Source organism: Scyliorhinus canicula, chromosome 2 (assembly GCF_902713615.1).
Source record: "Scyliorhinus canicula chromosome 2, sScyCan1.1, whole genome shotgun sequence".
NCBI classification, from domain to species: domain Eukaryota; kingdom Metazoa; phylum Chordata; class Chondrichthyes; order Carcharhiniformes; family Scyliorhinidae; genus Scyliorhinus; species Scyliorhinus canicula.
In genome coordinates this window covers 91,013,044-91,039,818 of record NC_052147.1, presented here as the reverse complement: position 1 = coordinate 91,039,818, position 26,775 = coordinate 91,013,044, and the positions used below count along the sequence as shown (strand labels likewise).

The following is a 26,775-nucleotide window of genomic DNA, read 5'->3' as shown; positions in this document are numbered from 1 at the left end:
TGGATCCTCAGTGTATGGGGAATGGATTACTGGATCCTCAGTGTGTGGGTAATGGATTACTGGATCCTCAGTGTGGGTAATGGATTACTGGATCCTCAGTGTATGGGGAATGGATTACTGGATCCTCAGTGTGTGGGGAATGGATTACTGGATCCTCAGTGTGTGTAATGGATTACTGGATCCTCAGTGTGTGGGTAATGGAGGACTAGATCATCAGTGTGTGGGTAATGGATTACTGGATCCTCAGTCTGTGGGTAATGGATTACTGGATCCTCAGTGTGTGGGTAATGGAGGACTGGATCCTCAATGTGTGGGGAATGGATTACTGGATCCTCAGTGTGTGGGTAATGGATTGCTGGATCATCGGTGTAGGTAATGGATTACTGGATCCTTAGTGTGTGGGTAATGGATTACTGGATCCTCAGCGTGTGAGTAATGGATTACTGGATCCTCAGTGTGTGGGTAATGGATTACTGGATCCTTAGTGTGTGGGGAATGGAGGACTGGATCCTCAGTGTGGGTAATGGATTACTGGATCCTCAGTGTGTGGGTAATGGATTACTGGATCCCCAGTGTGTGGGTAATGGATTACTGGATCCTTAGTGTGTGGGGAATGGAGGACTGGATCCTCAGTGTGGGTAATGGATTACTGGATCCTCAGTGTATGGGGAATGGATTACTGGACCCTCAGTGTGTGGGGAATGGATTACTGGATCCTCAGTGTGTGTAATGGAGGACTGGATCCTCAGTGTGTGGGTAATGGATTACTGGATCCTCAGTGTGTGGGTCATGGATTACTGGATCCTCAGTGGGTGGGTAATGGATTACTGGATCCTCAGTGTGGGTAATGGATTACTGGATCCTCAGTGTGGGTAATGGATTACTGGATCCTCAGTGTGGGTAATGGATTACTGGATCCTCAGTGTGTGTAATGGAGGACTGGATCCTCAGTGTGTGGGGAATGGATTATTGGATCCTCAGTGTGTGGGTAATGGAGGACTGGATCCTCAGTGTGTGGGTAATGGATTAATGGATCCTCAGTGTGTGTAATGGAGGACTGGATCCTCAGTGTGGGGGTATTGGATTACTGGATCCTCAGTGTGTGTAATGGAGGACTGGATCCTCAGTGTGTGGGGAATGGATTAATGGATCCTCAGTGTATGGGTGATGGAGGACTGGATCATCAGTGTGTGGGTAATGGATTACTGGATCCTCAGTGCATGGGTAATGGATTACTGGATCCTCAGTGTGTGGGGAATGGAGGACTGGATCCTCAGTGTGGGTAATGGATTACTGGATCCTCAGTATGTAGGTAATGGATTACTGGATCCTCAGTGTGTGGGTCATGGATTACTGGATCCTCAGCGTGTGGGGAATGGATTACTGGATCCTCAGTGTGGGTAATGGATTACTGGATCCTCAGTGTGGGTAATGGAGGACTGGATCCTCAGTGTGGGTAATGGATTACTGGATCCTCAGTGTGGGTAATGGATTACTGGATCATCAGTGTGTGGTGAATGGATTACTGGATCCTCAGTGTGTGGGTTATGGATTACTGGATCCTCAGTGTGTGGGGAATGGATTACTGGATCCTCAGTGTGTGGGTAATGGATTACTGGATCCTCAGTATGTGGGTAATGGATTACAGGATCCTCGGTCTGTGGGTAATGGATCACTGGATCCTCAGTGTGGGTAATAGATTACTGGATCCTCAGTATGTGGGTAATGGATTACTGGATCCTCAGTATGTGGGTAATGGATTACTGGATCCTCAGTGTGGGTAATAGATTACTGGATCCTCAGTATGTGGGTAATGGATTACTGGATCCTCAGTGTGGGTAATGGATTACTGGATCCTCAGTATGTGGGTAATGGATTACTGGATCCTCAGTGTGTGGGTAATGGATTACTGGATCCTCAGTGTGTGGGTAATGGATTACTGGATCCTCAGTGTGTGGGTAATGGATTACTGGATCCGCAGTGTGTGGGTAATGGATGACTGGATCCTCTGTGTGGGTAATGGATTACTGGATCCTCAGTGTGTGGGTAATGGAGGACTGGATCCTCAGTGTGTGGGTAATAGATGACTGGATCCTCTGTGTGGGTAATGGATTACTGGATCCTCAGTGTGTGGGTAATGGATTACTGGATCCTCAGTGTGGGGAATGGAGGACTGGATCCTCAGTGTGGGTATTGGATTAATGGATCCTCAGTGTGTGTAATGGAGGACTGGATCCTCAGTGTGTGGGTATTGGATTACTGGATCCTCAGTGTGTGTAATGGAGGACTGGATCCTCAGTGTGGGTAATGGATTACTGGATCATCAGTGTGGGTAATGGATTACTGGATCCTCAGTGTATGGGTGATGGAGGACTGGATCATCAGTGTGTGGGTAATGGATTACTGGATCCTCAGTGCATGGGTGATGGAGGAATGGATCATCAGTGTGTGGGTAATGGATTACTGGATCCTCAGTGTGTGGGGAATGGAGGACTGGATCCTCAGTGTGTGGGTAATGGATTACTGGATCCTCAGTGTGTGGGTCATGGATTACTGGATCCTCAGTGTGTGGGTAATGGATTACTGGATCCTCAGTGTGGGTAATGGAGGACTGGATCCTCAGTGTGTGTAATGGAGGACTGAATCCTCAGTGTGGGTAATGGATTACTGGATCCTCAGTGTGGGTAATGGATTACTGGATCCTCAGTGTGGGTAATGGATTACTGGATCGTCAGTATGTGGGTAATGGATTACTGGATCCTCAGTGTGTTGGTAATGGATTACTGGATCCTCAGCGTGTGGGGAAAGGATTACTGGATCCTCAGTGTGTGTAATGGAGGACTGGATCCTCAGTATGTGGGTAATGGATTACTGGATCCTCAGTGTGTGTAATGGAGGACTAGATCCTCAGTGTGTGGGTAATGGATTACTGGATCCTCAGTCTGTGGGTAATGGATTACTGGATCCTCAGTGTGTGGGTAATGGAGGACTGGATCCTCAATGTGTGGGGAATGGATTACTGGATCCTCAGTGTGTGGGTAATGGATTGCTGGATCATCGGTGTAGGTAATGGATTACTGGATCCTTAGTGTGTGGGTAATGGATTACTGGATCCTCAGCGTGTGAGTAATGGATTACTGGATCCTCAGTGTGTGGGTAATGGATTACTGGATCCTTAGTGTGTGTGGAATGGAGGACTGGATCCTCAGTGTGGGTAATGGATTACTGGATCCTCAGTGTGTGGGTAATGGATTACTGGATCCTCAGTGTGTGGGTAATGGATTACTGGATCCTTAGTGTGTGGGGAATGGAGGACTGGATCCTCAGTGTGGGTAATGGATTACTGGATCCTCAGTGTATGGGGAATGGATTACTGGATCCTCAGTGTGTGGGGAATGGATTACTGGATCCTCAGTGTGTGGGGAATGGATTACTGGATCCTCAGTGTGTGTAATGGAGGACTGGATCCTCAGTGTGTGGGTAATGGATTACTGGATCCTCAGTGTGTGTAATGGAGGACTGGATCCTCAGTGTGTGGGTAATGGATTACTGGATCCTCAGTGTGTGGGTAATGGATTACTGGATCCTCAGTGTGTGGGTAATGGATTACTGGATCCTCAGTGTGTGTAATGGAGGACTGGATCCTCAGTGTGTGGGGAATGGATTATTGGTTCCTCAGTGTGTGTGTAATGGAGGACTGGATCCTCAGTGTGTGGGTATTGGATTACTGGATCCTCAGTGTGTGTAATGGAGGACTGGATCCTCAGTGTGTGGGGAATGGATTAATGGATCCTCAGTGTATGGGTGATGGAGGACTGGATCATCAGTGTGTGGGTAATGGATTACTGGATCCTCAGTGCATGGGTGATGGAGGACTGGATCAACAGTGTGTGGGTAATGGATTACTGGATCCTCAGTGTGTGGGGAATGGAGGACTGGATCCTCAGTGTGTGGGTAATGGATTACTGGATCCTCAGTGTGTGGGTCATGGATTACTGGATCCTCAGTGTGTGGGTAATGGATTACTGGATCATCAGTGTGGGTAATGGATTACTGGATCCTCAGTCTATGGGTGATGGAGGACTGGATCATCAGTGTGTGGGTAATGGATTACTGGATCCTCAGTGCATGGGTGTTGGAGGACTGGATCATCAGTGTGTGGGTAATGGATTACTGGATCCTCAGTGTGTGGGGAATGGAGGACTGGATCCTCAGTGTGTGGGTAATGGATTACTGGATCCTCAGTGTGTGGGTCATGGATTACTGGATCCTCAGTGTGTGGGTAATGGATTACTGGATCCTCAGTGTGGGTAATGGAGGACTGGATCCTCAGTGTGTGTAATGGAGGACTGAATCCTCAGTGTGGGTAATGGATTACTGGATCCTCAGTGTGGGTAATGGATTACTGGATCCTCAGTGTGGGTAATGGATTACTGGATCCTCAGTATGTGGGTAATTGATTACTGGATCCTCAGTGTGTTGGTAATGGATTACTGGATCCTCAGCGTGTGGGGAATGGATTACTGGATCCTCAGTGTGTGTAATGGAGGACTGGATCCTCAGTATGTGGGTAATAGATTACTGGATGCTCAGTGTGTGTAATGGAGGACTAGATCCTCAGTGTGTGGGTAATGGATTACTGGATCCTCAGTCTGTGGGCAATGGATTACTGGATCCTCAGTGTGTGGGTAATGGAGGACTGGATCCTCAATGTGTGGGGAATGGATTACTGGATCCTCAGTATGTGGGTAATGGATTGCTGGATCATCGGTGTAGGTAATGGATTACTGGATCCTTAGTGTGTGGGTAATGGATTACTGGATCCTCAGCGTGTGAGTAATGGATTATTGGATCCTCAGTGTGTGGGTAATGGATTACTGGATCCTTAGTGTGTGGGGAATGGAGGACTGGATCCTCAGTGTGGGTAATGGATTACTGGATCCTCAGTGTATGGGGAATGGATTACTGGATCCTCAGTGTGTGGGGAATGGATTACTGGATCCTCGGTGTGTGTAATGGAGGACTGGATCCTCAGTGTGTGGGTAATGGATTACTGGATCCTCAGTGTGTGGGTAATGGATTACTGGATCCTCAGTGTGTGGGTAATGGATTAATGGATCCTCAGTGTGTGTAATGGAGGACTGGATCCTCAGTGTGTGGGTATTGGATTACTGGATCCTCAGTGTGTGTAATGGAGGACTGGATCCTCAGTGTGTGGGGAATTGATTAATGGATCCTCAGTGTATGGGTGATGGAGGACTGGATCATCAGTGTGTGGGTAATGGATTACTGGATCCTCAGTGCATGGGTGATGGAGGACTGGATCATCAGTGTGTGGGTAATGGATTACTGGATCCTCAGTGCATGGGTGATGGAGGACTGGATCCTCAGTGTGTGGGTAATGGATTACTGGATCCTCAGTGCATGGGTGATGGAGGACTGGATCATCAGTGTGTGGGTAATGGATTACTGGATCCTCAGTGTGTGGGGAATGGAGGACTGGATCCTCAGTGTGTGGGTAATGGATTACTGGATCCTCAGTGTGTGGGTCATGGATTACTGGATCCTCAGTGTGTGGGTAATGGATTACTGGATCCTCAGTGTGGGTAATGGATTACTGGATCCTCAGTGTGGGTAATGGATTACTGGATCATCAGTGTGGGTAATGGATTACTGGATCCTCAGTGTATGGGTGATGGAGGACTGGATCATCAGTGTGTGGGTAATGGATTACTGGATCCTCAGTGCATGGGTGATGGAGGACTGGATCATCAGTGTGTGGGTAATGGATTACTTGATCCTCAGTGTGTGGGGAATGGAGGACTGGATCCTCAGTGTGTGGGTAATGGATTACTGGATCCTCAGTGTGGGGAATGGATTACTGGATCCTCAGTGTGTATAATGGAGGACTGGATCCTCAGTATGTGGGTAATGGATTACTGGATCCTCAGTGTGTGTAATGGAGGACTGGATCTTCAGTGTGTGGGTACCGGGGGACTGGATCCTCAGTGTGTGGGGAATGGATTACTAGATCCTCAGTATGTGGGTAATGGATTACTGGATCCTCAGTGTGGGTAATAGATTACTGGATCCTCAGTATGTGGGTAATGGATTACTGGATCCTCAGTATGTGGGTAATGGATTACTGGATCCTCAGTGTGGGTAATGGATTACTGGTCCTCAGTGTGGGTAATGGATTACTGGATCCTCAGTGTGTGGGTAACGGAGGACTGGATCCTCAGTATGTGGGTAATGGATTACTGGATACTCAGTGTGGGTAATGGATTACAGGATCCTCGGTGTGTGGGTAATGGAGGACTGGATCCTCAGTGTGGGTAATGGATTACTGGATCCTCAGTGTGGGTAATGGATTACTGGATCATCAATGTGTGGTGAATGTATTACTGGATCCTCAGTGTGTGGGTTATGGATTACTGGATCCTCAGTGTGTGGGGAATGGATTACTGGATCCTCAGTGTGTGGGTAATGGATTACTGGATCCTCAGTATGTGGGTAATGGATTACAGGATCCTCGGTCTGTGGGTAATGGATTACTGGATCCTCAGTGTGGGTAATAGATTACTGGATCCTCAGTATGTGGGTAATGGATTACTGGATCCTCAGTATGTGGGTAATGGATTACTGGATCCTCAGTGTGGGTAATAGATTACTGGATCCTCAGTATGTGGGTAATGGATTACTGGATCCTCAGTGTGGGTAATGGATTACTGGATCCTCAGTGTGTGGGTAATGGATTACTGGATCCTCAGTGTGTGGGTAATGGATTACTGGATCCGCAGTGTGTGGGTAATGGATGACTGAATCCTCTGTGTGGGTAATGGATTACTGGATCCTCAGTGTGTGGGTAATGGAGGACTGGATCCTCAGTGTGTGGGTAATGGATGACTGGATCCTCTGTGTGGGTAATGGATTACTGGATCCTCAGTGTGTGGGTAATGGATTACTGGATCCTCAGTGTGGGGAATGGAGGACTGGATCCTCAGTGTGGGTAATGGATTAATGGATCCTCAGTGTGTGTAATGGAGGACTGGATCCTCAGTGTGTGGGTATTGGATTACTGGATCCTCAGTGTGTGTAATGGAGGACTGGATCCTCAGTGTGTGGGGAATGGATTAATGGATCCTCAGTGTGTGTAATGGAGGACTGGATCCTCAGTGTGGGTAATGGATTACTGGATCATCAGTGTGGGTAATGGATTACTGGATCCTCAGTGTATGGGTGATGGAGGACTGGATCATCAGTGTGTGGGTAATGGATTACTGGATCCTCAGTGCATGTGTGATGGAGGACTGGATCCTCAGTGTGTGGGTAATGGATTACTGGATCCTCAGTGTGCGGGTCATGGATTACTGGATCCTCAGTGTGTGGGTAATGGATTACTGGATCCTCAGTGTGGGTAATGGAGGACTGGATCCTCAGTGTGTGTAATGGAGGACTGAATCCTCAGTGTGGGTAATGGATTACTGGATCCTCAGTGTGGGTATGGATTACTGGATCCTCAGTGTGGGTAATGGATTACTGGATCCTCAGTGTGTGGGTAATGGATTACTGGATCCTCAGTGTGTGGGTCATGGATTACTGGATCCTCAGTGTGTGGGTAATGGATTACTGGATCCTCAGTGTGGGTAATGGAGGACTGGATCCTCAGTGTGTGTAATGGAGGACTGAATCCTCAGTGTGGGTAATGGATTACTGGATCCTCAGTGTGGGTAATGGATTACTGGATCCTCAGTGTGGGTAATGGATTACTGGATCCTCAGTATGTGGGTAATGGATTACTGGATCCTCAGCGTGTGGGGAATGGATTACTGGATCCTCAGCGTGTGGGGAATGGATTACTGGATCCTCAGTGTGTGTAATGGAGGACTGGATCCTCAGTATGTGGGTAATGGATTACTGGATCCTCAGTGTGTGTAATGGAGGACTGGATCCTCAGTGTGTGGGTATCGGGGGACTGGATCCTCAGTGTGTGGGGAATGGATTACTGGATCCTCAGTATGTGGGTAATGGATTACTGGATCCTCAGTGTGGGTAATAGATTACTGGATCCTCAGTATGTGGGTAATGGATTACTGGATCCTCAGTATGTGGGTAATGGATTACTGGATCCTCAGTGTGGGTAATGGATTACTGGTCCTCGGTGTGGGTAATGGATTACTGGATCCTCAGCGTGTGGGTAATGGAGGACTGGATCCTCAGTATGTGGGTAATGGATTACTGGATCCTCAGTGTGGGTAATGGATTACAGGATCCTCGGTGTGTGGGTATTGGAGGACTGGATCCTCAGTGTGGGTAATGGATTACTGGATCCTCAGTGTGGGTAATGGATTACTGGATCATCAGTGTGTGGTGAATGGATTACTGGATCCTCAGTGTGTGGGTTATGGATTACTGGATCCTCAGTGTGTGGGGAATGGATTACTGGATCCTCAGTATGTGGGTAATGGATTACTGGATCCTCAGTATGTGGGTAATGGATTACAGGATCCTCGGTCTGTGGGTAATAGATTACTGGATCCTCAGTATGTGGGTAATGGATTACTGGATCCTCAGTATGTGGGTAATGGATTACTGGATCCTCAGTGTGGGGAATATATTACTGGATCCTCAGTATGTGGGTAATGGATTACTGGATCCTCAGTGTGGGTAATGGATTACTGGATCCTCAGTGTGTGGGTAATGGATTACTGGATCCTCAGTGTGTGGGTAATGGAGGACTGGATCCTCAGTGTGTGGGTAATGGATGACTGGATCCTCTGTGTGGGTAATGGATTACTGGATCCTCAGTGTGTGGGTAATGGATTACTGGATCCTCAGTGTGGGGAATGGAGGACTGGATCCTCAGTGTGGGTAATGGATTACTGGATCCTCAGTGTGTGGGTAATGGATTACTGGATCCTCAGTATGTGGGTAATGGATTACTGGATCCTCAGTGTGGGTAATAGATTACTGGATCCTCAGTATGTGGGTAATGGATTACTGGATCCTCAGTATGTGGGTAATGGATTACTGGATCCTCAGTGTGGGTAATGGATTACTGGATCCTCAGTGTGGGTAATGGATTACTGGATCATCAGTGTGGGTAATGGATTACTGGATCCTCAGTATGTGGGTAATGGATTACTGGATCCTCAGTGTGGGTAATAGATTACTGGATCCTCAGTATGTGGGTAATGGATTACTGGATCCTCAGTGTGGGTAATGGATTACTGGATCCTCAGTATGTGGGTAATGGATTACTGGATCCTCAGTGTGTGGGTAATGGATTACTGGATCCTCAGTGTGTGGGTAATGGATTACTGGATCCTCAGTGTGTGGGTAATGGATTACTGGATCCTCAGTGTGTGGGTAATGGAGGACTGGATCCTCAGTGTGTGGGTAATGGATGACTGGATCCTCTGTGTGGGTAATGGATTACTGGATCCTCAGTGTGTGGGTAATGGATTACTGGATCCTCAGTGTGGGGAATGGAGGACTGGATCCTCAGTGTGGGTAATGGATTAATGGATCCTCAGTGTGTGTAATGGAGGACTGGATCCTCAGTGTGTGGGTATTGGATTACTGGATCCTCAGTGTGTGTAATGGAGGACTGGATCCTCAGTGTGTGGGGAATGGATTAATGGATCCTCAGTGTGTGTAATGGAGGACTGGATCCTCAGTGTGGGTAATGGATTACTGGATCATCAGTGTGGGTAATGGATTACTGGATCCTCAGTGTATGGGTGATGGAGGACTGGATCATCAGTGTGTGGGTAATGGATTACTGGATCCTCAGTGCATGGGTGATGGAGGAATGGATCATCAGTGTGTGGGTAATGGATTACTGGATCCTCAGTGTGTGGGGAATGGAGGACTGGATCCTCAGTGTGTGGGTAATGGATTACTGGATCCTCAGTGTGTGGGTCATGGATTACTGGATCCTCAGTGTGTGGGTAATGGATTACTGGATCCTCAGTGTGGGTAATGGAGGACTGGATCCTCAGTGTGTGTAATGGAGGACTGAATCCTCAGTGTGGGTAATGGATTACTGGATCCTCAGTGTGGGTAATGGATTACTGGATCCTCAGTGTGGGTAATGGATTACTGGATCCTCAGTATGTGGGTAATGGATTACTGGATCCTCAGTGTGTTGGTAATGGATTACTGGATCCTCAGCGTGTGGGGAATGGATTACTGGATCCTCAGTGTGTGTAATGGAGGACTGGATCCTCAGTATGTGGGTAATAGATTACTGGATGCTCAGTGTGTGTAATGGAGGACTAGATCCTCAGTGTGTGGGTAATGGATTACTGGATCCTCAGTCCGTGGGCAATGGATTACTGGATCCTCAGTGTGTGGGTAATGGAGGACTGGATCCTCAATGTGTGGGGAATGGATTACTGGATCCTCAGTATGTGGGTAATGGATTGCTGGATCATCGGTGTAGGTAATGGATTACTGGATCCTTAGTGTGTGGGTAATGGATTACTGGATCCTCAGCGTGTGAGTAATGGATTATTGGATCCTCAGTGTGTGGGTAATGGATTACTGGATCCTTAGTGTGTGGGGAATGGAGGACTTGATCCTCAGTGTGGGTAATGGATTACTGGATCCTCAGTGTGTGGGTAATGGATTACTGGATCCTTAGTGTGTGGGGAATGGAGGACTGGATCCTCAGTGTGGGTAATGGATTACTGGATCCTCAGTGTATGGGGAATGGATTACTGGATCCTTAGTGTGTGGGGAATGGAGGACTGGATCCTCAGTGTGGGTAATGGATTACTGGATCCTCAGTGTATGGGGAATGGATTACTGGATCCTCAGTGTGTGGGGAATGGATTACTGGATCCTCAGTGTGTGTAATGGAGGACTGGATCCTCAGTGTGTGGGTAATGGATTACTGGATCCTCAGTGTGTGTAATGGAGGACTGGATCCTCAGTGTGTGGGTAATGGATTAATGGATCCTCAGTGTGTGTAATGGAGGACTGGATCCTCAGTGTGTGGGTATTGGATTACTGGATCCTCAGTGTGTGTAATGGAGGACTGGATCCTCAGTGTGTGGGGAATTGATTAATGGATCCTCAGTGTATGGGTGATGGAGGACTGGATCATCAGTGTGTGGGTAATGGATTACTGGATCCTCAGTGCATGGGTGATGGAGGACTGGATCATCAGTGTGTGGGTAATGGATTACTGGATCCTCAGTGTGTGGGGAATGGAGGACTGGATCCTCAGTGTGTGGGTAATGGATTACTGGATCCTCAGTGTGTGGGTCATGGATTACTGGATCCTCAGTGTGTGGGTAATGGATTACTGGATCCTCAGTGTGGGTAATGGATTACTGGATCCTCAGTGTGGGTAATGGATTACTGGATCATCAGTGTGGGTAATGGATTACTGGATCCTCAGTGTATGGGTGATGGAGGACTGGATCATCAGTGTGTGGGTAATGGATTACTGGATCCTCAGTGCATGGGTGATGGAGGACTGGATCATCAGTGTGTGGGTAATGGATTACTTGATCCTCAGTGTGTGGGGAATGGAGGACTGGATCCTCAGTGTGTGGGTAATGGATTACTGGATCCTCAGTGTGGGGAATGGATTACTGGATCCTCAGTGTGTATAATGGAGGACTGGATCCTCAGTATGTGGGTAATGGATTACTGGATCCTCAGTGTGTGTAATGGAGGACTGGATCTTCAGTGTGTGGGTACCGGGGGACTGGATCCTCAGTGTGTGGGGAATGGATTACTAGATCCTCAGTATGTGGGTAATGGATTACTGGATCCTCAGTGTGGGTAATAGATTACTGGATCCTCAGTATGTGGGTAATGGATTACTGGATCCTCAGTATGTGGGTAATGGATTACTGGATCCTCAGTGTGGGTAATGGATTACTGGTCCTCAGTGTGGGTAATGGATTACTGGATCCTCCGTGTGTGGGTAACGGAGGACTGGATCCTCAGTATGTGGGTAATGGATTACTGGATCCTCAGTGTGGGTAATGGATTACAGGATCCTCGGTGTGTGGGTAATGGAGGACTGGATCCTCAGTGTGGGTAATGGATTACTGGATCCTCAGTGTGGGTAATGGATTACTGGATCATCAGTGTGTGGTGAATGTATTACTGGATCCTCAGTGTGTGGGTTATGGATTACTGGATCCTCAGTGTGTGGGGAATGGATTACTGGATCCTCAGTGTGTGGGTAATGGATTACTGGATCCTCAGTATGTGGGTAATGGATTACAGGATCCTCGGTCTGTGGGTAATGGATTACTGGATCCTCAGTGTGGGTAATAGATTACTGGATCCTCAGTATGTGGGTAATGGATTACTGGATCCTCAGTATGTGGGTAATGGATTACTGGATCCTCAGTGTGGGTAATAGATTACTGGATCCTCAGTATGTGGGTAATGGATTACTGGATCCTCAGTGTGGGTAATGGATTACTGGATCCTCAGTATGTGGGTAATGGATTACTGGATCCTCAGCGTGTGGGTAATGGATTACTGGATCCTCAGTGTGTGGGTAATGGATTACTGGATCCTCAGTGTGGGTAATGGATTACTGGATCCGCAGTGTGTGGGTAATGGATGACTGGATCCTCTGTGTGGGTAATGGATTACTGGATCCTCAGTGTGTGGGTAATGGAGGACTGGATCCTCAGTGTGTGGGTAATGGATGACTGGATCCTCTGTGTGGGTAATGGATTACTGGATCCTCAGTGTGTGGGTAATGGATTACTGGATCCTCAGTGTGGGGAATGGAGGACTGGATCCTCAGTGTGGGTAATGGATTAATGGATCCTCAGTGTGTGTAATGGAGGACTGGATCCTCAGTGTGTGGGTATTGGATTACTGGATCCTCAGTGTGTGTAATGGAGGACTGGATCCTCAGTGTGTGGGGAATGGATTAATGGATCCTCAGTGTGTGTAATGGAGGACTGGATCCTCAGTGTGGGTAATGGATTACTGGATCATCAGTGTGGGTAATGGATTACTGGATCCTCAGTGTATGGGTGATGGAGGACTGGATCATCAGTGTGTGGGTAATGGATTACTGGATCCTCAGTGCATGGGTGATGGAGGACTGGATCCTCAGTGTGTGGGTAATGGATTACTGGATCCTCAGTGTGCGGGTCATGGATTACTGGATCCTCAGTGTGTGGGTAATGGATTACTGGATCCTCAGTGTGGGTAATGGAGGACTGGATCCTCAGTGTGTGTAATGGAGGACTGAATCCTCAGTGTGGGTAATGGATTACTGGATCCTCAGTGTGGGTAATGGATTACTGGATCCTCAGTGTGGGTAATGGATTACTGGATCCTCAGTGTGTGGGTAATGGATTACTGGATCCTCAGTGTGTGGGTCATGGATTACTGGATCCTCAGTGTGTGGGTAATGGATTACTGGATCCTCAGTGTGGGTAATGGAGGACTGGATCCTCAGTGTGTGTAATGGAGGACTGAATCCTCAGTGTGGGTAATGGATTACTGGATCCTCAGTGTGGGTAATGGATTACTGGATCCTCAGTGTGGGTAATGGATTACTGGATCCTCAGTATGTGGGTAATGGATTACTGGATCCTCAGTGTGGGTAATAGATTACTGGATCCTCAGTATGTGGGTAATGGATTACTGGATCCTCAGTGTGGGTAATGGATTACTGGATCCTCAGTATGTGGGTAATGGATTACTGGATCCTCAGCGTGTGGGTAATGGATTACTGGATCCTCAGTGTGTGGGTAATGGATTACTGGATCCTCAGTGTGGGTAATGGATTACTGGATCCGCAGTGTGTGGGTAATGGATGACTGGATCCTCTGTGTGGGTAATGGATTACTGGATCCTCAGTGTGTGGGTAATGGAGGACTGGATCCTCAGTGTGTGGGTAATGGATGACTGGATCCTCTGTGTGGGTAATGGATTACTGGATCCTCAGTGTGTGGGTAATGGATTACTGGATCCTCAGTGTGGGGAATGGAGGACTGGATCCTCAGTGTGGGTAATGGATTAATGGATCCTCAGTGTGTGTAATGGAGGACTGGATCCTCAGTGTGTGGGTAATGGATTACTGGATCCTCAGTGTGTGTAATGGAGGACTGGATCCTCAGTGTGTGGGGAATGGATTAATGGATCCTCAGTGTGTGTAATGGAGGACTGGATCCTCAGTGTGGGTAATGGATTACTGGATCATCAGTGTGGGTAATGGATTACTGGATCCTCAGTGTATGGGTGATGGAGGACTGGATCATCAGTGTGTGGGTAATGGATTACTGGATCCTCAGTGCATGGGTGATGGAGGACTGGATCCTCAGTGTGTGGGTAATGGATTACTGGATCCTCAGTGTGCGGGTCATGGATTACTGGATCCTCAGTGTGTGGGTAATGGATTACTGGATCCTCAGTGTGGGTAATGGAGGACTGGATCCTCAGTGTGTGTAATGGAGGACTGAATCCTCAGTGTGGGTAATGGATTACTGGATCCTCAGTGTGGGTAATGGATTACTGGATCCTCAGTGTGGGTAATGGATTACTGGATCCTCAGTGTGTGGGTAATGGATTACTGGATCCTCAGTGTGTGGGTCATGGATTACTGGATCCTCAGTGTGTGGGTAATGGATTACTGGATCCTCAGTGTGGGTAATGGAGGACTGGATCCTCAGTGTGTGTAATGGAGGACTGAATCCTCAGTGTGGGTAATGGATTACTGGATCCTCAGTGTGGGTAATGGATTACTGGATCCTCAGTGTGGGTAATGGATTACTGGATCCTCAGTATGTGGGTAATGGATTACTGGATCCTCAGCGTGTGGGGAATGGATTACTGGATCCTCAGCGTGTGGGGAATGGATTACTGGATCCTCAGTGTGTGTAATGGAGGACTGGATCCTCAGTATGTGGGTAATGGATTACTGGATCCTCAGTGTGTGTAATGGAGGACTGGATCCTCAGTGTGTGGGTATCGGGGGACTGGATCCTCAGTGTGTGTGGAATGGATGACTGGATCCTCTGTGTGGGTAATGGATTACTGGATCCTCAGTGTGTGGGTAATGGATTACTGGATCCTCAGTGTGGGGAATGGAGGACTGGATCCTCAGTGTGGGTAATGGATTAATGGATCCTCAGTGTGTGTAATGGAGGACTGGATCCTCAGTGTGTGGGTATTGGATTACTGGATCCTCAGTGTGTGTAATGGAGGACTGGATCCTCAGTGTGTGGGGAATGGATTAATGGATCCTCAGTGTGTGTAATGGAGGACTGGATCCTCAGTGTGGGTAATGGATTACTGGATCATCAGTGTGGGTAATGGATTACTGGATCCTCAGTGCATGGGTGATGGAGGACTGGATCCTTAGTGTGTGGGTAATGGATTACTGGATCCTCAGTGTGCGGGTCATGGATTACTGGATCCTCAGTGTGTGGGTAATGGATTACTGGATCCTCAGTGTGGGTAATGGAGGACTGGATCCTCAGTGTGTGTAATGGAGGACTGAATCCTCAGTGTGGGTAATGGATTACTGGATCCTCAGTGTGGGTAATGGATTACTGGATCCTCAGTGTGGGTAATGGATTACTGGATCCTCAGTGTGTGGGTAATGGATTACTGGATCCTCAGTGTGTGGGTCATGGATTACTGGATCCTCAGTGTGTGGGTAATGGATTACTGGATCCTCAGTGTGGGTAATGGAGGACTGGATCCTCAGTGTGTGTAATGGAGGACTGAATCCTCAGTGTGGGTAATGGATTACTGGATCCTCAGTGTGGGTAATGGATTACTGGATCCTCAGTGTGGGTAATGGATTACTGGATCCTCAGTATGTGGGTAATGGATTACTGGATCCTCAGCGTGTGGGGAATGGATTACTGGATCCTCAGCGTGTGGGGAATGGATTACTGGATCCTCAGTGTGTGTAATGGAGGACTGGATCCTCAGTATGTGGGTAATGGATTACTGGATCCTCAGTGTGTGTAATGGAGGACTGGATCCTCAGTGTGTGGGTATCGGGGGACTGGATCCTCAGTGTGTGGGGAATGGATTACTGGATCCTCAGTATGTGGGTAATGGATTACTGGATCCTCAGTGTGGGTAATAGATTACTGGATCCTCAGTATGTGGGTAATGGATTACTGGATCCTCAGTATGTGGGTAATGGATTACTGGATCCTCAGTGTGGGTAATGGATTACTGGTCCTCGGTGTGGGTAATGGATTACTGGATCCTCAGCGTGTGGGTAATGGAGGACTGGATCCTCAGTATGTGGGTAATGGATTACTGGATCCTCAGTGTGGGTAATGGATTACAGGATCCTCAGTGTGTGGGTATTGGAGGACTGGATCCTCAGTGTGGGTAATGGATTACTGGATCCTCAGTGTGGGTAATGGATTACTGGATCATCAGTGTGTGGTGAATGGATTACTGGATCCTCAGTGTGTGGGTTATGGATTACTGGATCCTCAGTGTGTGGGGAATGGATTACTGGATCCTCAGTATGTGGGTAATGGATTACTGGATCCTCAGTATGTGGGTAATGGATTACAGGATCCTCGGTCTGTGGGTAATAGATTACTGGATCCTCAGTATGTGGGTAATGGATTACTGGATCCTCAGTATGTGGGTAATGGATTACTGGATCCTCAGTGTGGGTAATAGATTACTGGATCCTCAGTATGTGGGTAATGGATTACTGGATCCTCAGTGTGGGTAATGGATTACTGGATCCTCAGTATGTGGGTAATGGATTACTGGATCCTCAGTGTGTGGGTAATGGATTACTGGATCCTCAGTGTGTGGGTAATGGATTACTGGATCCTCAGTGTGTGGGTAATGGAGGACTGGATCCTCAGTGTGTGGGTAATGGATGACTGGATCCTCTGTGTGGGTAATGGATTACTGGATCCTCAGTGTGTGGGTAATGGATTACTGGATCCTCAGTGTGGGGAATGGAGGACTGGATCCTCAGTGTGGGTAATGGATTACTGGATCCTCAGTGTGTGGGTAATGGATTACTGGATCCTCAGTATGTGGGTAATGGATTACTGGATCCTCAGTGTGGGTAATAGATTACTGGATCCTCAGTATGTGGGTAATGGATTACTGGATCCTCAGTATGTGGGTAATGGATTACTGGATCCTCAGTGTGGGTAATGGATTACTGGATCCTCAGTGTGGGTAATGGATTACTGGATCATCAGTGTGGGTAATGGATTACTGGATCCTCAGTATGTGGGTAATGGATTACTGGATCCTCAGTGTGGGTAATAGATTACTGGATCCTCAGTATGTGGGTAATGGATTACTGGATCCTCAGTGTGGGTAATGGATTACTGGATCCTCAGTATGTGGGTAATGGATTACTGGATCCTCAGTGTGTGGGTAATGGATTACTGGATCCTCAGTGTGTGGGTAATGGATTACTGGATCCTCAGTGTGTGGGTAATGGATTACTGGATCCTCAGTGTGTGGGTAATGGAGGACTGGATCCTCAGTGTGTGGGTAATGGATGACTGGATCCTCTGTGTGGGTAATGGATTACTGGATCCTCAGTGTGTGGGTAATGGATTACTGGATCCTCAGTGTGGGGAATGGAGGACTGGATCCTCAGTGTGGGTAATGGATTAATGGATCCTCAGTGTGTGTAATGGAGGACTGGATCCTCAGTGTGTGGGTATTGGATTAATGGATCCTCAGTGTGTGTAATGGAGGACTGGATCCTCAGTGTGGGTAATGGATTACTGGATCATCAGTGTGGGTAATGGATTACTGGATCCTCAGTGTATGGGTGATGGAGGACTGGATCATCAGTGTGTGGGTAATGGATTACTGGATCCTCAGTGCATGGGTGATGGAGGAATGGATCATCAGTGTGTGGGTAATGGATTACTGGATCCTCAGTGTGTGGGGAATGGAGGACTGGATCCTCAGTGTGTGGGTAATGGATTACTGGATCCTCAGTGTGTGGGTCATGGATTACTGGATCCTCAGTGTGTGGGTAATGGATTACTGGATCCTCAGTGTGGGTAATGGAGGACTGGATCCTCAGTGTGTGTAATGGAGGACTGAATCCTCAGTGTGGGTAATGGATTACTGGATCCTCAGTGTGGGTAATGGATTACTGGATCCTCAGTGTGGGTAATGGATTACTGGATCCTCAGTATGTGGGTAATGGATTACTGGATCCTCAGTGTGTTGGTAATGGATTACTGGATCCTCAGTGTGTGGGGAATGGATTACTGGATCCTCAGTGTGTGTAATGGAGGACTGGATCCTCAGTATGTGGGTAATAGATTACTGGATGCTCAGTGTGTGTAATGGAGGACTAGATCCTCAGTGTGTGGGTAATGGATTACTGGATCCTCAGTCCGTGGGCAATGGATTACTGGATCCTCAGTGTGTGGGTAATGGAGGACTGGATCCTCAATGTGTGGGGAATGGATTACTGGATCCTCAGTATGTGGGTAATGGATTGCTGGATCATCGGTGTAGGTAATGGATTACTGGATCCTTAGTGTGTGGGTAATGGATTACTGGATCCTCAGCGTGTGAGTAATGGATTATTGGATCCTCAGTGTGTGGGTAATGGATTACTGGATCCTTAGTGTGTGGGGAATGGAGGACTGGATCCTCAGTGTGGGTAATGGATTACTGGATCCTCAGTGTGTGGGTAATGGATTACTGGATCCTTAGTGTGTGGGGAATGGAGGACTGGATCCTCAGTGTGGGTAATGGATTACTGGATCCTCAGTGTATGGGGAATGGATTACTGGATCCTTAGTGTGTGGGGAATGGAGGACTGGATCCTCAGTGTGGGTAATGGATTACTGGATCCTCAGTGTATGGGGAATGGATTACTGGATCCTCAGTGTGTGGGGAATGGATTACTGGATCCTCAGTGTGTGTAATGGAGGACTGGATCCTCAGTGTGTGGGTAATGGATTACTGGATCCTCAGTGTGTGTAATGGAGGACTGGATCCTCAGTGTGTGGGTAATGGATTACTGGATCCTCAGTGTGTGGGTAATGGATTACTGGATCCTCAGTGTGTGGGGAATGGATTAATGGATCCTCAGTGTATGGGTGATGGAGGACTGGATCATCAGTGTGTGGGTAATGGATTACTGGATCCTCAGTGCATGGGTGATGGAGGACTGGATCATCAGTGTGTGGGTAATGGATTACTGGATCCTCAGTGTGTGGGGAATGGAGGACTGGATCCTCAGTGTGTGGGTAATGGATTACTGGATCCTCAGTGTGTGGGTCATGGATTACTGGATCCTCAGTGTGTGGGTAATGGATTACTGGATCCTCAGTGTGGGTAATGGATGACTGGATCCTCAGTGTGGGTAATGGATTACTGGATCATCAGTGTGGGTAATGGATTACTGGATCCTCAGTGTATGGGTGATGGAGGACTGGATCATCAGTGTGTGGGTAATGGATTACTGGATCCTCAGTGTATGGGTGATGGAGGACTGGATCATCAGTGTGTGGGTAATGGATTACTGGATCCTCAGTGTGGGGAATGGATTACTGGATCCTCAGTGTGTGTAATGGAGGACTGGATCTTCAGTGTGTGGGTACCGGGGGACTGGATCCTCAGTGTGTGGGGAATGGATTACTAGATCCTCAGTATGTGGGTAATGGATTACTGGATCCTCAGTGTGGGTAATAGATTACTGGATCCTCAGTATGTGGGTAATGGATTACTGGATCCTCAGTATGTGGGTAATGGATTACTGGATCCTCAGTGTGGGTAATGGATTACTGGTCCTCAGTGTGGGTAATGGATTACTGGATCCTCCGTGTGTGGGTAACGGAGGACTGGATCCTCAGTATGTGGGTAATGGATTACTGGATCCTCAGTGTGGGTAATGGATTACAGGATCCTCGGTGTGTGGGTAATGGAGGACTGGATCCTCAGTGTGGGTAATGGATTACTGGATCCTCAGTGTGGGTAATGGATTACTGGATCATCAGTGTGTGGTGAATGTATTACTGGATCCTCAGTGTGTGGGTTATGGATTACTGGATCCTCAGTGTGTGGGGAATGGATTACTGGATCCTCAGTGTGTGGGTAATGGATTACTGGATCCTCAGTATGTGGGTAATGGATTACAGGATCCTCGGTCTGTGGGTAATGGATTACTGGATCCTCAGTGTGGGTAATAGATTACTGGATCCTCAGTATGTGGGTAATGGATTACTGGATCCTCAGTATGTGGGTAATGGATTACTGGATCCTCAGTGTGGGTAATAGATTACTGGATCCTCAGTATGTGGGTAATGGATTACTGGATCCTCAGTGTGGGTAATGGATTACTGGATCCTCAGTATGTGGGTAATGGATTACTGGATCCTCAGTGTGTGGGTAATGGATTACTGGATCCTCAGTGTGTGGGTAATGGATTACTGGATCCTCAGTGTGGGTAATGGATTACTGGATCCGCAGTGTGTGGGTAATGGATGACTGGATCCTCTGTGTGGGTAATGGATTACTGGATCCTCAGTGTGTGGGTAATGGAGGACTGGATCCTCAGTGTGTGGGTAATGGATGACTGGATCCTCTGTGTGGGTAATGGATTACTGGATCCTCAGTGTGTGGGTAATGGATTACTGGATCCTCAGTGTGGGGAATGGAGGACTGGATCCTCAGTGTGGGTAATGGATTAATGGATCCTCAGTGTGTGTAATGGAGGACTGGATCCTCAGTGTGTGGGTATTGGATTACTGGATCCTCAGTGTGTGTAATGGAGGACTGGATCCTCAGTGTGTGGGGAATGGATTAATGGATCCTCAGTGTGTGTAATGGAGGACTGGATCCTCAGTGTGGGTAATGGATTACTGGATCATCAGTGTGGGTAATGGATTACTGGATCCTCAGTGTATGGGTGATGGAGGACTGGATCATCAGTGTGTGGGTAATGGATTACTGGATCCTCAGTGCATGGGTGATGGAGGACTGGATCCTCAGTGTGTGGGTAATGGATTACTGGATCCTCAGTGTGCGGGTCATGGATTACTGGATCCTCAGTGTGTGGGTAATGGATTACTGGATCCTCAGTGTGGGTAATGGAGGACTGGATCCTCAGTGTGTGTAATGGAGGACTGAATCCTCAGTGTGGGTAATGGATTACTGGATCCTCAGTATGTGGGTAATGGATTACTGGATCCTCAGCGTGTGGGGAATGGATTACTGGATCCTCAGCGTGTGGGGAATGGATTACTGGATCCTCAGTGTGTGTAATGGAGGACTGGATCCTCAGTATGTGGGTAATGGATTACTGGATCCTCAGTGTGTGTAATGGAGGACTGGATCCTCAGTGTGTGGGTATCGGGGGACTGGATCCTCAGTGTGTGGGGAATGGATTACTGGATCCTCAGTATGTGGGTAATGGATTACTGGATCCTCAGTGTGGGTAATAGATTACTGGATCCTCAGTATGTGGGTAATGGATTACTGGATCCTCAGTATGTGGGTAATGGATTACTGGATCCTCAGTGTGGGTAATGGATTACTGGTCCTCGGTGTGGGTAATGGATTACTGGATCCTCAGCGTGTGGGTAATGGAGGACTGGATCCTCAGTATGTGGGTAATGGATTACTGGATCCTCAGTGTGGGTAATGGATTACAGGATCCTCGGTGTGTGGGTATTGGAGGACTGGATCCTCAGTGTGGGTAATGGATTACTGGATCCTCAGTGTGGGTAATGGATTACTGGATCATCAGTGTGTGGTGAATAGATTACTGGATCCTCAGTGTGTGGGTTATGGATTACTGGATCCTCAGTGTGTGGGGAATGGATTACTGGATCCTCAGTATGTGGGTAATGGATTACTGGATCCTCAGTATGTGGGTAATGGATTACAGGATCCTCGGTCTGTGGGTAATAGATTACTGGATCCTCAGTATGTGGGTAATGGATTACTGGATCCTCAGTATGTGGGTAATGGATTACTGGATCCTCAGTGTGGGTAATATATTACTGGATCCTCAGTATGTGGGTAATGGATTACTGGATCCTCAGTGTGGGTAATGGATTACTGGATCCTCAGTATGTGGGTAATGGATTACTGGATCCTCAGTGTGTGGGTAATGGATTACTGGATCCTCAGTGTGTGGGTAATGGATTACTGGATCCTCAGTGTGTGGGTAATGGAGGACTGGATCCTCAGTGTGTGGGTAATGGATGACTGGATCCTCTGTGTGGGTAATGGATTACTGGATCCTCAGTGTGTGGGTAATGGATTACTGGATCCTCAGTGTGGGGAATGGAGGACTGGATCCTCAGTGTGGGTAATGGATTACTGGATCCTCAGTGTGTGGGTAATGGATTACTGGATCCTCAGTATGTGGGTAATGGATTACTGGATCCTCAGTGTGGGTAATAGATTACTGGATCCTCAGTATGTGGGTAATGGATTACTGGATCCTCAGTATGTGGGTAATGGATTACTGGATCCTCAGTGTGGGTAATGGATTACTGGTCCTCGGTGTGGGTAATGGATTACTGGATCCTCAGCGTGTGGGTAATGGAGGACTGGATCCTCAGTATGTGGGTAATGGATTACTCTATCCTCAGTGTGGGTAATGGATTACAGGATCCTCGGTGTGTGGGTATTGGAGGACTGGATCCTCAGTGTGGGTAATGGATTACTGGATCCTCAGTGTGGGTAATGGATTACTGGATCATCAGTGTGTGGTGAATGGATTACTGGATCCTCAATGTGTGGGTTATGGATTACTGGATCCTCAGTGTGTGGGGAATGGATTACTGGATCCTCAGTATGTGGGTAATGGATTACTGGATCCTCAGTATGTGGGTAATGGATTACAGGATCCTCGGTCTGTGGGTAATAGATTACTGGATCCTCAGTATGTGGGTAATGGATTACTGGATCCTCAGTATGTGGGTAATGGATTACTGGATCCTCAGTGTGGGTAATATATTACTGGATTCTCAGTATGTGGGCAATGGATTACTGGATCCTCAGTGTGGGTAATGGATTACTGGATCCTCAGTATGTGGGTAATGGATTACTGGATCCTCAGTGTGTGGGTAATGGATTACTGGATCCTCAGTGTGTGGGTAATGGATTACTGGATCCTCAGTGTGTGGGTAATGGAGGACTGGATCCTCAGTGTGTGGGTAATGGATGACTGGATCCTCTGTGTGGGTAATGGATTACTGGATCCTCAGTGTGTGGGTAATGGATTACTGGATCCTCAGTGTGGGGAATGGAGGACTGGATCCTCAGTGTGGGTAATGGATTACTGGATCCTCAGTGTGTGGGTAATGGATTACTTGATCCTCAGTGTGTGGGTAATGGATTACTGGATCCTCAGTGTGTGGGTAATGGATTACTGGATCTTCAGTGTGTGGGTAATGAAATACTGATTCTTCAGATCCCTTTACCTCTTTAGACATGATCGTTGAGTTCTCTCTCAGCTCGATTCCTGTATTTTTCAGCTCTTCGTATTTAGCTCTTTGCTTGTCAATTTCTTGTTTGTATTCGTCGTTACGTTTACAAAGCTGGTCCGTTCCCTGCACCCTGGCCTGCTCCTCTGAGTCTAGCAGTGTGTCCATCTCATTCACCCAAGCCCTGTGTAAAGGAAGCAGGAAAATGCAATAAATTTGATAGGAATGGGATTTCTCACATCAGGGTGCCCAGACCAGTACCTGGCGCCCAAACCAGGAGCTGGCGCCCAGACCAGTACCTGGCGCCCAAACCAGGAGCTGGCGCCCAGACCGGTACCTGGTGCCCAGACCGGTAGCTGGCACCCAAACCAGGAGCTGGCGCCCAAACCAGGAGCTGGCGCCCAGACCAGTACCTGGCGCCCAAACCAGGAGCTGGCGCCCAGACCGGTACCTGGCGCCCAAACCAGGAGCTGGCGCCCAGACCGGTACCTGGTGCCCAGACCGGTACCTGGCGCCCAGACCGGTACCTGGTGCCCAGACCGGTACCTGGCGCCCAGACCGGTACCTGGTGCCCAGACCAGGAGCTGGCGCCCAGACCGGTACCTGGTGCCCAGACCGGTACCTGGTGCCCAGACCGGTACCTGGTGCCCAGACCGGTACCTGGCGCCCAGACCGGTACCTGGTGCCCAGACCGGTACCTGGCGCCCAGACCGGTACCTGGTGCCCAGACCAGGAGCTGGCGCCCAGACCGGTACCTGGTGCCCAGACCGGTACCTGGTGCCCAGACCGGTACCTGGCGCCCAGACCGGTACCTGGTGCCCAGACCGGTAGCTGGCGCCCAAACCAGGAGCTGGCGCCCAAACCAGGAGCTGGTGCCCAGACCGGTACATGGTGCCCAGACCGGTACCTGGCGCCCAGACCGGTACCTGGCGCCCAAACCAGGAGCTGGCGCCCAAACCAGGAGCTGGCGCCCAGACCGGTACCTGGCGCCCAGACCGGTACATGGCGCCCAGACCGGTACCTGGCGCCCAGACCGGTAGCTGGTGCCCAGACCGGTAGCTGGCGCCCAGACCGGTACATGGTGCCCAGACCGGTACATGGTGCCCAGACCGGTACATGGTGCCCAGACCGGTACCTGGTGCCCAGACCGGTACATGGTGCCCAGACCGGTACCTGGTGCCCAGACCGGTACCTGGTGCCCAGACCGGTACCTGGTGCCCAGACCGGTACCTGGCGCCCAGACCGGTACCTGGCGCCCAGACCGGTACCTGGCGCCCAGACCGGTACCTGGTGCCCAGACCGGTACCTGGTGCCCAGACCAGGAGCTGGCGCCCAGACCGGTACCTGGTGCCCAGACCAGGAGCTGGTGCCCAGACCGGTAGCTGGCGCCCAGACCAGGAGCTGGCGCCCAGACCAGGAGCTGGCGCCCAGACCAGGAGCTGGTGCCCAGACCGGTACCTGGTGCCCAGACCGGTACCTGGTGCCCAGACCGGTACCTGGTGCCCAGACCGGTACCTGGAGCCCAGACCGGTACCTGGTGCCCAGACCGGTACCTGGTGCCCAGACCGGTACCTGGCGCCCAGACCGGTAGCTGGTGCCCAGACCGGTAGCTGGTGCCCAGACCGGTAGCTGGTGCCCAGACCGGTAGCTGGTGCCCAGACCGGTACCTGGTGCCCAGACCGGTAGCTGGTGCCCAGACCGGTACCTGGTGCCCAGACCGGTAGCTGGTGCCCAGACCGGTACCTGGTGCCCAGACCGGTACCTGGTGCCCAGACCGGTAGCTGGTGCCCAGACCGGTAGCTGGTGCCCAGACCGGTAGCTGGTGCCCAGACCGGTAGCTGGTGCCCAGACCGGTAGCTGGTGCCCAGACCGGTACCTGGTGCCCAGACCGGTAGCTGGTGCCCAGACCGGTACCTGGTGCCCAGACTTTGGGTTCACTGGAGTGAAGCAGCATCAACATGAACAATGTGTTCTGCTGCTGCATCAACCGATTACAAAGTGTTGATGGTGTTGTTTATTGCTGTCTCACACTGTTTACATTGTTATGGTGTCGAAGGACATGGGGGATCATCAATAACCCTCCCCGTGGAGTATAAATTCGTCTATTAAGCAAGCGGCAGCTCACCCAATAGGAAATGTATGGCGAGAGCTTAAAAGCCGCATCTCCGTAGTTCCCCGAACTTGGACGTGTGGTTTGTAAGCCACAACAATGACCTTTATCGTTACTGCAATAAAGGCATTTAGTGTTGTAAGACTGGCCGTGGCGAAGGTATTAAATTGGCGACGAGGAGTAAAAAGAACTCCAATTCCGAGCAACCTTCTGAGTCGACAATGAGCGACTTCTCTGGTAAGAAAAAAAAAGTGGCCCTCTCCAATAAACTTGAATGTTAATGAGGAAGACTGGGCCCAATACGCGGAGCACATACGTTACTTCTTCCGGGCTAATAACATTATAGTAGATGAGAAGCAGAAAGTGATTCTGTTAACTGCATGCGGGGCCACAGCACTCAGTGTGATAAAAAGCCTGACCTACCCAATGCCCAGACTCAAAAATCTTTGACCAGCTGAGACTGAAAGCCCTCTATCATCCTCCAGGGATACCACTTTAACACGGCAGGGAGACCCCCGGGGGTACCTACCACTGAATTTGTGGCCAGTGTGCAGAAACTGACAGAACATTGTGAATTCGGCCCATCCGGGACTGAAATGCTGCGAGATAGATTGGTGTGTGGAATAAACAATGTGACAACTCAAAAAAAAATTAGTAGAACCCAATCTGGATTTGTAAAAATCCATTGAGATAACCCTATCCCTGGAGAATGCAGAAAAAGGGGCTCAGGAGCTACAAGGGGCATCAGGCAGCAATGTCCTCCGATTAAGGGGGGGGGGGGGGGGTGGAAGGGCCTTGTGTAAAAGTGACTATTCCTCAACTGAAAGTGCCTGTGAAAAGAATCCATCACAAATCAGCGCTCAGCCCTCATTCTCCAGCTGCAAAGGAAATATTATGACACGCCTAAGGATACTAGGGAACCTGCTCCGGGAACCTGTTCGAGATTTTTGAGGATTTTACTAGTAGTATAGACAAGGGAGAACCTATGGATGTGATGTATTTGGATTTTCAGAAGGTTTTTAATAAGGTCAGTAAGCAAGAGGTTAGTAAGAAAAATGAGAGCACATGGAATTGGGGGTAATATACTGGCATGGATTGAGGATTTATTAATGGACAGGAAACAGAACAGGATAAATGCGTCATTCTCAGATTGGCAGGCTGTGACTAGTGGGGTACCGCAGGGAGCAGTACTTAGACCCTGGCTAGTCACACTCTGTGTCAATAATTTGGATGTGGAGAACAAAG

The 26,775-nt window shown here is 48.8% G+C and overlaps 1 protein-coding gene across 1 annotated transcript in view; it reads right to left on the bottom strand.

Moving 5' to 3' along the window:
• Positions 1–26,775, bottom strand: part of sptbn5 (spectrin, beta, non-erythrocytic 5) — a 332,093-nt gene that overhangs the window by 24,708 nt on the left and 280,610 nt on the right. Inside the window, exons 57-58 of the mRNA XM_038790252.1 lie at positions 24,689–25,398; positions 23,418–23,604 (exon numbers count right to left, since the gene is read on the bottom strand). Of these exons, the coding sequence (XP_038646180.1) occupies positions 23,418–23,604; positions 24,689–25,398 (897 nt within the window). The remainder of the gene's footprint in view (positions 1–23,417; positions 23,605–24,688; positions 25,399–26,775) is intronic.